Genomic DNA, 13,779 nt, shown 5'->3' on the forward strand with positions numbered 1-13,779 from the left:
TTTTTTTAAAATGAGGTGGCTATTGGGAAGTACTATATTCCACTAAGGAAGAAACTACAGGGTTATGTGAAGGAGGGACCTTCAGCAATTTCCTGGAGGGGTAGACTTTGAACTGGGGAGGGAGGCTTCTGATAAGAAGTGGAGAGGAGAGTGAGAGGCTGGAGAATATAAAGTCCAGTTGGTTCCACCACAGTTTTTTCCCCTTTGTGAACAATTACCTTTAGCTTCACAGCTTGTGTTTCTGTTCAGTCTAATCACTGCCAGCTCCAAAGCACTGCACAAGCTGTGATGGACCAGCACTTACTCCATAGTACTTGACATCCCAGAGGAGCCCTTCGGGGCCAACTGAAAGCCCCAGAAGCCAGTGAGCAGGTTACATGAACTTCAAATATTAAGGCCTTCTCCCTTCTGACTCCTCTGACTCAAAACAACCCTGCATTTGGTCTCTGGCCTGTTGACGTTTATTAACATCTCTCTTCACCTTCTTTCAAGGGCTCTGTTCCCCTGTGAGCCATCCTTCCCTGACTAGTCTTCCTTTATGGTAGATTAAAGCAGGCCACAAGTTCTTTGCTTCTTTTCCCATTGGAAAGTGGGGTCTGATTGCTCATTTCTTGAATTTGGACTGACCTAGTGACTTGCTTAACCAATATTTGTGACAAAAGTGACATTCTGGCACCTCTTGGACCTTCCACCCAGGACTCTGGAATACTCCCTCTGGGAGTCCTGAACTACCAAGTAGGTCCAACTACTCTTAGATTGTCATGCTGAAGAGAACACATACAGGTGCTTCAGTTAACAATCACAGCTGAGCTCAGCTTTCCAGCCATCCCCATCAGGGCACCAGACATGTGAACAAAGCTGTCTTGGGCCCTCCAGACCAGGCCATCTACCACTTCAGTACAACCAAGTAATTTCCATCAATGAACATGGAACAAAAGAATCACTTAGCTGAACCCTGCCTAATGTAAGTGAAATCAATGACACATAAAATCATGAGAAATAAAGTAAAACTAGAGGCCCAGTGCACAGGTTCATGCACATTGAAAGGAAATTAATTAGAAGAAATATTTTAGATGCCAGGGAGGGACCATGGGATGTTGGCTCCAGGGCATGTCCAGCCCATCTCGTCCAGTCCAATCAGCCAGACCCCAGCAGCAAGCTAACCTACCGGTCGGAGCACCTACCTCCTGGTGGTCAGTGTGCATCATAGTGACTGGTCGAACAGTCGAACAAACAGTCAGACACTTAGCATATTAGGCTTTTATTATAAAGGACTAGAGGTCTGGTACATGAAATTCGTGCATGGGGGGTGGGTGTTGTCCCTTAGCCCGGCCTGCACCCTCTCCAATCTGGGACCCTCAGGGGATGTCCAACTGCCGGTTTAGGCCCCATCCCTGTGGGATCAGACCTAAACCGGCAGTCAGACATCCCTCTCACAATCCAAGACTATTGGCTCCTAACAGCTCGCCTGCCTGCCTGCCTGATTGCCCCTAACTGCTTCTGCCTGTCAGTCTGATTGCCCCCTAACCACTCCTCTGCTGGTCTGATCGACACCTAACTGCTCCCCTCAGCAGGAGGGCTCCAAGGCATGTCCAGAGTGTCTCGCCCCAGTCCCGTCGGCCAGATCCCAGCAACAAGCTAACCTACCGGTCAGAGCATCTGACCTCCTGGTGGTCAGTGTGCATCATAGTGACTGGTCGAACAGTCGAACAAACAGTCAGACACTTAGCATATTAGGCTTTTATTATAAAGGACTAGAGGTCTGGTACATGAAATTCGTGCATGGGGGGTGGGTGTTGTCCCTTAGCCCGGCCTGCACCCTCTCCAATCTGGGACCCTCAGGGGATGTCCAACTGCCGGTTTAGGCCCCATCCCTGTGGGATCAGACCTAAACCGGCAGTCAGACATCCCTCTCACAATCCAAGACTATTGGCTCCTAACAGCACGCCTGCCTGCCTGCCTGATTGCCCCTAACTGCTTCTGCCTGTCAGTCTGATTGCCCCCTAACCACTCCTCTGCTGGCCTGATCGACACCTAACTGCTCCCCTGCCAGGCCTGATCGCCCACAACTGCCCTACCCTGCCATAACCTGCCTCCTCTGTCAGGACCGGCCTCTTCCACGCTGCACAGAACTGCGGGACCCCCTAGGCTTCATTGTGCAGAGTGGCCACCAGGCCCCACCTCCACTGTGCACACAGCCATCTTGTGACAGCCATCTTCTGACAACCATCTTGTGATAACGTGAGGGACTGATGCCACCTAGGCTATTATTAGTATAGACGATTGTTATTTGAAGTCACTACATTTTGGGACAGTCTGCTATGCAGCATTAGATAACTGGCATAGCACACCTGCAACATTCAACGCTAGGTTACATCAGATTACATTGTTGTCATCCTATTTTCCTTAAACCTTTTATATATTTTTAAAAATATATTTTTATTGATTTCAGAGAGAAGAGGGAGAGGGAGAGAGAAATAGAAACATCAATGATAAGAGAGAATCATTAATCAGCTGCTTCCTGCATGCCTCCCACTGGGGATTGAACCCACAACCCGAGAATGTGCCCTAACTGGGTATTGAACCATGACCTCCTGGCTCATAGGTCAACACTCAACCACTGAGCCACACCAGGGGCTCTCCTTAAACCTTTTAAATCACCTAATTCCTAACACATTGGTACTCTGCAATAGTTCCACGTAGTGAAATGCTCATTTTGGGAGGTGGGCTAGCTGAGATAGATGCCAACTTATATGGCAAATGTATCGGGAATCTCATATCTATGAAATTAATTGCACTCCCTCCTACACATACCCTGACCAGGGCCCAGGCCGGGACAGAGCCTGCAACCAATGTATGTGCCCTTGACTGGAATCAAACCCCGGACCCTTTGGTCCACAGGCCAATGCTCTATTCACTAAGCCAAACCAGCTAGGGCTGAGACACCTTTCTTTTCTTTTTTTTTTTAATATATATTTTTATTGATTTTTTTACAGAGAGAGGACTGGAGAGGGATAAAGAGATAGAAACATCAATGAGAGAAACATCAATTGGCTACCTCCCGCACACCCCACACAGAGGATCAGGCTGCAACCTGGGCATGTGCCCTGACCGGGAATCGAACCAGTGGCCTCTTGGTTCCTGGCTCAATGCTCAACCGCTGAGCCACACAGGTCGAGCTGAGCTACTTTTCTTATGCACACTCTGGAGGCTACTGTGAGACCTGCTGGACCTGTGCAGTCATTTAGGTGATGAGGGGCTGGCATTGTTACTTTAGCTTTTGGCAAATTCATAAAGAGAAAGTGAAACTATCTGGTCTATAGAGGAGGGATTAGAATACGTATTACAATCAGATAATCTCTTAGTACTGCCTCTTGTGAGGGCCTGAAAAGTTCCATGCTATGGATTGGTGGTCCTGGAGGCTCTCAACACTCACCAAACTGTAGCTTATTCCCTGGATTGCCATGATTCCCCAGTCTGTGTGAATGGCTTCTGTTCCAATTTCTGATTCTTACTGTACTTCCCTTCTGGGTCCAAATTACTATCCTGAATCTCAGTCCACTCGGCAAGGGACCCAACTGTCAAATTGCCTATATCTGGTCCCTCTCACTCAAGAGTGGATCATTGACCAAGGTCCTTTTTCAAATCAGAGACTTCCTCTTCTCTTCTTACTCCATTCCCAATTTTAAAACAAAATAATGAAGCCAGAGACCTCTATAACTAACTGCTCCCATCTGTATACTTTTGGATTCTTGGCTGTCAGCTTCACCTGGGATGGAGCCATGTCCTCTTGGACACTATGATTTGGCTTTCTGTCGCCTCTTTGGATTGAAGAAATAAGAGAAGGCTCAGGAGCCAGGGGAGGAGAAATGTTTAGAGTAAGAGCCAGTTTTCAAGTCAGTCAATTCCTGCAGAAACATGAGTAAGAATGAGAATGGCCTTACCTGATTTGATTGGTAAGAAGTAGGTATAATAACGATGACAAAGGATGGTTTCAGTAGTGTGTTGGAGACAGAAGTCAAATTACAGGGAATTTTAAATGCTTTTTATAATAAAGAAACTCAGACAAGGATGATTCAATCATGGGAAAGCCTTTATTTAAGTCTATCTTTGCATACAAATCATAAAAATATGTTCACAGTTCACCCTAAAGACTCAATTCTTTTTTTTTTTTTTTAAGAATAGTCTATTGATTTTTAAAGGAAGGGAGAGGGAGAGAGAAACATCAATGCGAGAGCACAATATCTATTGGCTGCCTCCTGCATGCTGCCTACCAGGAATCAAGCCTAACACCCAGGCATGTGTCCTTGACCAGGGAATTGAACCAACAACCCCATTGCATGGGGTGCATGGAATGAAGCCCAACCAACTGAGCCACACCAGCCAGGGCAAGACTCAATTCTTATAGTTTCTCAATGCTTCCGATTTCCTTCTTCCCTGTGGGCTTTGATCTTTCTTCTCTTTTCTATTAAAAATCCTACTTATCCCTCCTCATCTTCAACTATGCTCCTAAACAGATATAGAAAATAACCTTAATAAAATAATAATATCTAAAACAACAACAACAACAAACATTTCAAGTACCCCTCAGGCTAGGATGAATAGAGGTACGATGGGGCTCCTTCTTCTCAACCTTAGGAGTATGAGATTCTCTTTTTTTCTTTTTTAAAAAAATATATTTTATTGATTTTTTACAGAGAGGAAGGGAGAGGATAGAGAGTTTGAAACATCGATGAGAGAGAAACATCAACCAGCTGCCTCCTGCACACCCCCTACTGGGGATGTGCCTGTAACCAAGGTACAGGCCCTTGACCAGAATCGAACCTGGGACCCTTCAGTCTGCAGGCTGATGCTCTATCCACTGAGCCAAACCGGTTAAGGCAGGATCATTAATTTAAATGTTCCCTCTACCTATCAGCCAGACTACAAGCCCATGAGAGCAGACTCTTATTCATGGCTGTTTCTAAGCTTCCAAAACCCTACCTGGCACAGACAAGTGCTCAAATGTTTTGAATGAATGACATAGGAATCATTTCTCTCTAGCAGCCCATGAGGCAAAGGGTGGCTGGGGTTCCAGACCCGGGAGAACTGGAACAATCTTGGAAGAGAAGAGAGCGCAGCAAGTGATTTTTTACAGAGAGGAAGGGAGAGGATAGAGAGTTTGAAACATCGATGAGAGAGAAACATCAACCAGCTGCCTCCTGCACACCCCCTACTGGGGATGTGCCTGTAACCAAGGTACAGGCCCTTGACCAGAATCGAACCTGGGACCCTTCAGTCTGCAGGCTGATGCTCTATCCACTGAGCCAAACCGGTTAAGGCAGGAGTATGAGATTCTTAATGAACAATGGCAGCAGAAGATTGATCTATGCAAAGAACTTGCCCTTTGTCTAAAGCTGCCCTTTGTCCTAAGCTGTATGATATTTCCATTCAGAGAAATGGAAATATCTTACAGAAAAGATTTAGGGGGGGGTTGTGAAGGGAGGGAATATACAATCATTAAGTGAAAGCAATTGTCTTCAGAAAGGCTCCAGAGAAGAAAGACCGTTGGCCACAGCAGCAGAATTCTCTGAAGAATCGCTGGAATTCTAACTTCCCCTTTGCTATGGAGACACAGAGCACTACATTCCCCACTTGCTTCCTTTCTCTATCAGGAATGTCTTTCTCCTTTTCCGACTGGTGAACCAGGCAGCCTTCAAGATCCAGTTCAAACCACACCCATCTGATGATGCTGCCTTCTGTAACAGAAGCCTTCCCTGGGCACAGTTCACTCTTCCATCCTCAGGGGATGGAGGCTAAGTGTGTATGAGAGATGTGAGGGAAGTGTTCACACTTCTAAGTCCACTGAAAAACTAGTATTTGTTTACAAGTCTGTCTGCTGGTCAGGACCTCTCTGACCTCTGTGTCCTTAGTGTCTCATATAGTTCCTGACATATAGTAAGGAATAAACAACTGTGAGGGAGAAAGGAGGAGAGAAAGGAAGAAGAAGAAAAAGGAAGGAAGAGTAGGTTGGAGAAAGTGAGAGAGAAAGCATCTGACTCAATATTCCCTGCCAAGAAAAAGGGAAATGGATTCAAAAAAGTCTGGAGGAAAGGCACAGAACAGAGGAAAACCAATTTTCCATGTTCTCTCTGCCTCTCACTCTTCTCCCTGCCACTTCCTCCCACAACCTCATACCACACTGTCCTCCTTTCACTCCTAATCCCTCAATTGACCCCAAAGGGAAGGAAAGAAGCCAGTTAAGCTGCTGACTTCTTCTACCCCCACTCCCCTCAAACCCCTTTCCACCGTGGCACTTCCCCACTTTGTCTCTTTCCTCCTCATCTTCCCCACATGCAGCACTCCCACCTTAGTGCCCTGGCATCTCACCACTGTGCTGTGCCAGGTCCAGATGGGAACTTCTGCCTCAGATTAAATACCAAGAGGCTCGAGGGGCAGCCTGTGGTGTCTGGACTGAGGAGACTTTAGATTGGGCCTACAAGTCACCTGAGAAACAATATTGTCAAAGGGTTCAGGCGACCCAGGGATTGGAGAGTAGAGAGGAGCAAAAACTGGAAAGGGGAAGGACTCAACAATTACAGTCCTCCCTGCCCCATGCCCCCCGACTCCTCAAACTCATTCATAGATGGCCTTTAAATGATTTTCTCCTTGTTCCATGGATCAAGATCATCATTTTCCCAGTTGTCCTCTCATAGCCCCTATACCGTGGCTACTGGAGCTTCTTGACTGTCTTCCAGCTAGTTGTGCTTTTCCCACTAGATATACTACCAGGATCCCCAAACCTTGTATAGTTGCTTCTGGGTCTCCTCTCCTTACCTAGGCATTCAGCTGTTCTCCTTCCTCAACGCCCTTTCCCTGGCAATTCTGGAGCCACCTTTTCTTCTATGAAGATCATATATTCAAAAGCAGTTTATGAGTTGTAAAGCACTGTACTAGAATAAAATACTATCCTGAAAAAAAGACTCCTCTTTGTCTTCCCTTCATCTCGGACCTTCCCTCATGATATATCTTATCCCTTCCTCCCCCATCCACTGCTGCTGCTCCACACTCACCCGGCAGGTTTGGTTTGGTGCCCTGTGGGACCTACACCTATGTGCTGCACAGTGGGCCGAGTCAGGATGCAGGCAGGCATCTCAGCCCGCGGCCTTGGCAGAGTTCCCAGGCAGAGCCACCGGCCCAGGCCCGGAGAGTACGCATGGATAAGGTGGGAGAGGGCATACGTAAGGTGGCTGTAGCCCCCCAGCACCAGGAACTCTCCCTGCAGCACAGCCCCTGCAGCTCCCACGTGGGGGGAGGGCAGAGGTACCAGGTGAGTCCAGCTATCAGTCTTTGGGTCATAAGCTTCAAAGCTCAGCAGGTCCCCAGTCTCATCTAACCCACCTGCTACATACAACCGCCCACCCAGAGCAGCCATGACATGGCCAGCTCGAGCTACCCTCATAGGGCTCAGAAGTGTCCCTGGTTTCTCAAGTTTGGGGTCATAGTGCAGTAATGAGGCCAGGCATTGGCTATTCCCGTTGCAGCCACCACTTATGTACAATCGGCCCTCCAAAATAGCAGCTGCATGGGCAAAGCGTGGTGCTGGAAGTGCAGGTGCTGGCCTAAGGGAGAACAGAGCACATGATCAGGCAACAATCATCCTTGACTCTCCTCCTCCAAGTCTCCTCGTCTCTCCCTGATGCCTAGAAACTCGCCCCCACCCCCACCCCCCTTTCCCTGCTCACCTCCAGACGTTGAGCTCGGGGTCATAGGTCTCCACAGAGTTTAGGGCAACACCATTGGCTCGTCCACCCAGGGCATAAAGTAGTCCATCCAGTGCCACCAGAGGGAAAAAACTCCGAGCCTGGCACAAAGGTGCCATCTCCTTCCAGTCCTCTTGACTGGGGTCCCACCTGGACACAGTGTGACAAGAGACAGGAAGAGTGAGTGTGGGAGTCTGTGGTTGGCTGGGCCAACAATTTCCCTCAGCTGCCCACCTTCGGGTCTGACATTCTTGAGGGGTGCATACCTGAGAGTAGAAGCCAAGGTGTTGGCGTGGCTGTAGTAATCCTGTCCCCCACACACGTAGATTTCACTTCCTCCCAGGCTCACGGCCCCATGCCGGAAGCGTCCTGGGGCAGGCAGGGCAGGCAGCCGGCCCCACTCCACAGTTCGGACCAGCCCCATGCCGCAGCGGAAGGCCCGGGCCCACCACACTCCTCGGGATGGCTCTTTTATGGCCATGTCTGATCTAAGCCCGTCTCCACCAATCACTACCAAAGCCTGGTCAGGTTCCCTCCGCCTCTCTTGACCTGGAATCTCCGACTCCACTATCAGTTGATACAGCAAGTCTGGGGGCAGGGGTGGAGGCAGCCCAGCTGCCCGTACTCTCCGAAGCTCCTTGGTGGACATCCGGCCAAAGCGGACACATCGAAGCAGGGCCTTGGCCTCTGACTCCTGGGTCTCAGGGTTGGCTGCGAGCCAACATCGTGCAGCCGCAAAGGCCTCAAACTCCTCCTGCAAGTGTAGTTCATCATTTTCCAGGAGTTGAGCCAGGCAGGCAGCCGGTAAAGAAGGGAAAGTGGGGCACAAGGTCACAGCGGGCAGGTGGGTGAGGAGGTAATTACGGGCTTTGCTCCAGAGCCTCTCCAATCCGGGGACTTCAGCCATGGGGAAGAGGGCCAGGCAACGGGCAGGGCTGAGGCCCCGTGCCAAGGCTGTCTCACACAGAGCTAGGCAGGAAGAGCTCTGGTACTGCAGGGCAGCCTGGGCAGCTCTCAGCAGTCCTGGCCATCTTGCCCGCACAACCCCAGAGTAGGCAAAAGAGACGAGGAGTCGCAGGTCCTGGGCAGACATGGTGTGGAGAGACACCTGTGTGCCCTGGGATTCCCTCATCCCACTCAGGAGCATGGCCCCAAAGAACTCGCTGCCACAGGCCAGGGCTGCTCGGTGCACTGCAAGAGGGAGAAGAAGTAGATGGGGATCCAGTTTTGCAAACTGCTAGGTACTATCCCAACTTCACAGCCTCAACTTCGAAACCAACCACCAAGGCCAACGGCCAAACTGTGATGTGTATCAGAATACCACGGGGTGCTTGTTAAAATGCAGATTTCAGGACCCTACCTCTAGAGATGCTGATTCAGAAGGTCTGAATGGAGTTCCTAGAATTTTGTATCTTAACATTTTCAAGCACCCTGCATGACTCTCATGTTAGTGGCCTGAAGACACTTTGGTAAACGTTGCTTTAGTCTTTTAGATCCAGGTCAATTAGAAAAAGTCTTGATAGATCAAGTCGAGAAGATGCTTTAGACAGCATTTGCTTACAGCGGGCACAAAATAAACTCAAAGACCAATGTGCAACTTGTATAGGTCTCTATATTGTGTACAGAATAAAATTCTTTCCTTGACAATTGTAAGAGCCACTGACATCAGCCATTCTGTTAGTCAGGTTTTACTCAGAAAGTGGTATGACACTCAGGAATGGCTACGAGCCAGCCTACTCAGACTGCCATCTCCTCTTGCCCAAGATTTAGTGCTTAAGATTTCCCATGTGTTCTAGCTTTCCTCTGCACATATCCCCTAAGCATCTCGGTATTATTTATGGAATCATAAAATTTTAAACTGGAAACCTTCAAAATCATCTAGTTAAATTGCTCCCTTTAAGGTAAGAAAATGAGCAAAAAGAAGTGATTTATTTTCTATTGCCATGCAGTGGCTTTCTGGGCAGATCTTCATCATCCACTGTCACTGATGCCAGGCTGCTGTGAGCATACTTGTGTATCAGTACCCTGCTTATCTGCATGGCCCTCATAACACCGAAACTGTCCTGTTAACAGATGCTGTTAAACAACTAGATCTCATATGCTTCCTAACATAACTCAACTTGAAGTTCTTGGCATTACCTATGGAGTATTCTGACTGATATATTGAACCTGAATCTAATCAAGACTTTAGTTCTACATTCAAATTTATAAGAATTTGAGAGGCTAAGGGAAAAAATTAAAACCATGAGGGTCCTGGTGGTTGTGGCTCAGTTGGTTGAGCATTGTCTTGTAGAGCAAAAGGTCTCTGGTTTGATTCCCGGACAGGCACATGCCCAGGTTGCAGGTTCAATCTCTGGTTGGGCACGTTCAGGAGGCAGCTGATTGATGTTTCTCTCTCTCTCTCTCTCTCATCAATAAAAATATATTAAAAAATTTTAAAAACATGAGGGAAAACACATACAAACCTAGAAAATGGAACATTCTATAGGATAACTAATCTTATTTTTTTAATAAGTCAAGTCATAAAAAGAGAAGAAGGACTATGCAAGAAGAAAGGAACCTTAAGAGACATACATCTGAGTATATAGCACAGTCCTTGATTGGCTCCTGGGTTGAGCAAACCAGTACTAAAAGACATTTTTTGGACAAGTAGGAAAATTTCAGTGTGAATTAGGTGATATTAAGGAATTGTTGTTAATTTTGTTAGATTTGATAAAGGTATTGTGGTTAGCCCTAGCTGGTTTGGCTCAGTGGATAGGGCGTTGGCCTGAAGACTGAGGGGTCCCGGGTTCAATTCTGGCCAAGGGCACATGCCTGGGCACATGCGGGCTTGATCCCCAATGGGGGATGTGCTGGAGGCAGCCGATCAATGATTCTCTTTCATCATTGATGTTTCTCTCTCTCTTTCTCTCTCTCTCTCTCCCTTCCTCTAAAGATGTATTTTTTTAAAAAGATATTGTGGTTATATGAGAAAATGTTCTTTTTTAAAGAAAAACATACCCAAGTATTTATGAGTAAAATGTCACAGCTTTACAAGTAAATTAAAATATTAATTGTTAAGTGTGGGCGATGGGTGTTTGGGTGTTCATCTTTTTTTTTGTTTGTTGTTAATCCTTACCCAGGGATATTTTTCCATTGAGTTTTAGAGAGTGGAAGGAAGGGTGAGAGACAGAGATAGAGAAACGTCCATGTGATACATTGATGTGAGAGATACCACATGCCCTTGATGGGAATTGAACCTGGGACCCTTAACTCCATGGGCCAATGCTCTATCCACTGATCCAAACCGGCTGGGGTGGATGTTCATCCTAATATTCTCCTTACTTTGCTATGTGTTTGAAATGCTTCATTTTTTTTTTTTTTAAAAATGGGGGGGATGGGGATGCTCCTTGAAGTCCTCTATGGCAGGTGGCACAGGGCCAAGCTCCCAGTGAAGTTTATGAATCCTAGGCTGCTTTGCCCAGCTTTGCCATGTTCATCTCTCTCAAAGTTGGGGTGATGTTGCTATGGCTTTCCATTGTCTTTTTAAGCAGTCAGTAGGTAGTGGCTTGGTGCTTCCTACGTGGTAACCATCAGTGGCAGCTTTCAAATATAGTATTGCCTGAGAAAACCTGCCTTCCTTGAGGCAGGTAAACCATCTAATCTTGCATGTCACCAGTCAACCTATAGCTCAGCGTCCACTGTGAAAGAGCTCAAAACCACTTGTATTCTTCTTACTCATCAATAGTCTCTAGAATTTTAAGCGTCAGGCTCCCACCATTAAGCTGGAATGTCTCTTAGAGAAATGAAAACAGTGTGTAAATTCCAAACCCTAGTGGGAATTTTGTAACTATGACATTTTAAATCCGCCCCCCCCCCATGTATTTCACCTTATGTTATCAGAAATGATAACAAACACATTAGAAATCTGTTAAAGACGGAATGTTTGTGTCCCTCCAAAGTTCGTATGTGGAAGCCCTAATCCCTAATATGATGATATTCGTAGGTGGGGCCTTTGGGAGGTGATTAGGGATAAGAGTGCCTCTCTACCATGTGAAATACAGTGAGAAGGTGGCTTTCTGCAAACCAGGAAAAGGGCCCTAACCAGAACCTGACCATGCTAGAACCTTGATCTTGGACTTCCAGCCTCCAGAACTGTGAGAAATAAATGTATGTTGTTAAACCACCCAGTCTCTGGTATTTTGTTGTTGTTGTTGTTATTTTTGTTACAGCAGCCCAAATTGACCAAGACAGAATGCTTTTCCTTCTGGGAATCCCAGAAGCACTTTGGGTCTCAGTCATTCCTCTGATGAGCAGTAGCTATGTGACTTTGGACACGTCTTCAAGTCTGATTTCTTTATCAATAAAGAATAAGAGCTGAACTAGATAATCTCTGAACTAATCCCTTTTCATTTTAAACATGTATGCATCTGCATTCCAACTCCAGTGTCTTTGGTTTGGCTGCATAGGAGGCACTGCATGGCCTAATGAGAGTAGACTGGGCTAGTGGATGTAGGCTTGTATCCTGGTTCTCACCAGTTAACATGTCTTAGTTTAATGTTCCTTAGCTGCACCTAGGAATAATGGTACCTACCTCGCTAGTTTTCAAATGAAAATTAAAAGAGATAGCAAATGTAACAATTCATGGTACTCAGTGCCTCACTAAATGTGAATAGAATCTGAACTCCACTTATTCACCCCTCCTTAGCTTTCCTGGTGATGAGCAGAATTAACTTCAAAGTGCCATGGTCTGAGAACCTTAAGATTCTGGCAAAACAGTACCAGACCTTGCTCATTAGCTGTAGGACCACATCAGCCATGTTGTCTGATACAGTCCTACACACTTAGGTGAAAGGACACACCATGTGCCTCTGGCTTTTCCTGTGTTCTAAATACAAGAAGGGCCTTTGGTTAATTCCTATTAGAGGCAATGGCTTTCTGCTTGTTCTACTGGCAATGGCTGCACCTTAGCTCCAGCCAGCTGGCTGTTCATTCCTTGCTACTGGGCCCAGGAAGCCACCACGTGGAGAGTCAGTTTAAATTTGTCAGTGCTCTTAGGAAACAATTCAAGTGCGCATGCTCCACTCTCCAGTGGCTCCAGAGAGGCACCAAAGACCCCCCAGGGGAATTCTGACTGCAGCAGAGATCCAAACCACTATGGTAGGGATCAAACCACCTGCTGCTTGCACACACCATTCCGGTAGCATTTGCACCTACAGTAAGGAATGCCCCACAGGCCCTCACCCCTCAGCCTGCAGCCGCCTGCTTCCAGCTCCAAGTCACACCCGACGCCCTCTTGGTAGAAGAGCTCAATGCTGCGCAGGTTCTCCCTCAGCTCCTCCGCCTGGCTGGGCTGCTTTTCTTCGTCCTGGGCGCGTCCAGCCTTCTTGAGCTGCCGCTGGGCCGCGGCCTCCACTCGGGGTGCTCCCAGGGCCTTGGCTGCCGCCAGCACCTGCCTCAGCGGGACGGGATTGAGCACTCCCTCGTAGGCAAAAGTCAGCACGGTCTCCCAGGCCTTGGGGGCCACGTCGAGGCTGACGGGGGGTCGCGGACCAATGCCGTCCAGCAGCCTGGCTCGAAAAAGGCTGCTAACTGCGGCCAAGATCACCCGATGCACCCCGTAGACTTGCCCCGCCACTGACACCTCTTCATCCAGCAACAACCTCTGCTCCCGCAGCCGCTGTGCCTCCGCGAAAAATTGGCTCGGATGCTCCTCGCTGCGCAGCCCCTCGGGCTCCGCCGCGTCTTCCTCGTCATCGTCCTCCTCCTCTAGGGACCAGGCGGGAGAGGGGAGGTCCCCTGGGGCCACGGACCTGGGACCGGGCTCTTCCAGAGGAAAGGGGGGCAAACTGGGATCCTCGTCCGGGGTCTGAGGCCAGGGCGGGCGTCTCCGGCCGGGCGAAGGGAAGCCACGGCCATCCTTCTGGATGGGCAGGGAGACGCGCCCCCGGTCCGACTGACGGTGTTCCGAGGCCGAGACGCTCATGGCCTACGTTCACTGGATTGCTGCAGAGGCGCGGAGGAGGGAGAGGAGGGGTCAGAGCTGACCCAGGAGGTC

The 13,779-nt window shown here is 48.2% G+C and overlaps 1 protein-coding gene across 2 annotated transcripts in view; it reads right to left on the minus strand.

Moving 5' to 3' along the window:
- Positions 1–5,252: 5,252 nt before the first annotated feature.
- Positions 5,253–13,779, minus strand: part of KLHL33 (kelch like family member 33) — a 9,365-nt gene continuing 838 nt past the window's right edge. Inside the window, exons 2-5 of one of the 2 annotated variants that reach the window (XM_006756755.2) lie at positions 12,966–13,727; positions 8,009–8,933; positions 7,725–7,892; positions 5,253–7,601 (exon numbers count right to left, since the gene is read on the minus strand). In XM_006756755.2, coding sequence (XP_006756818.1) covers positions 7,049–7,601; positions 7,725–7,892; positions 8,009–8,933; positions 12,966–13,707 — 2,388 coding nt within the window. In that variant the 5' untranslated portion in view covers positions 13,708–13,727 and the 3' untranslated portion in view covers positions 5,253–7,048. Of the gene's footprint in view, positions 7,602–7,724; positions 7,893–8,008; positions 8,934–12,965; positions 13,774–13,779 lie in introns of those variants that run through there. The other variant, XM_015559450.1, reaches the window with a different exon arrangement.

The sequence above is a fragment of the Myotis davidii genome, unplaced genomic scaffold (genome assembly GCF_000327345.1).
Source record: "Myotis davidii unplaced genomic scaffold, ASM32734v1 scaffold594, whole genome shotgun sequence".
Lineage (NCBI taxonomy): Eukaryota > Metazoa > Chordata > Mammalia > Chiroptera > Vespertilionidae > Myotis > Myotis davidii.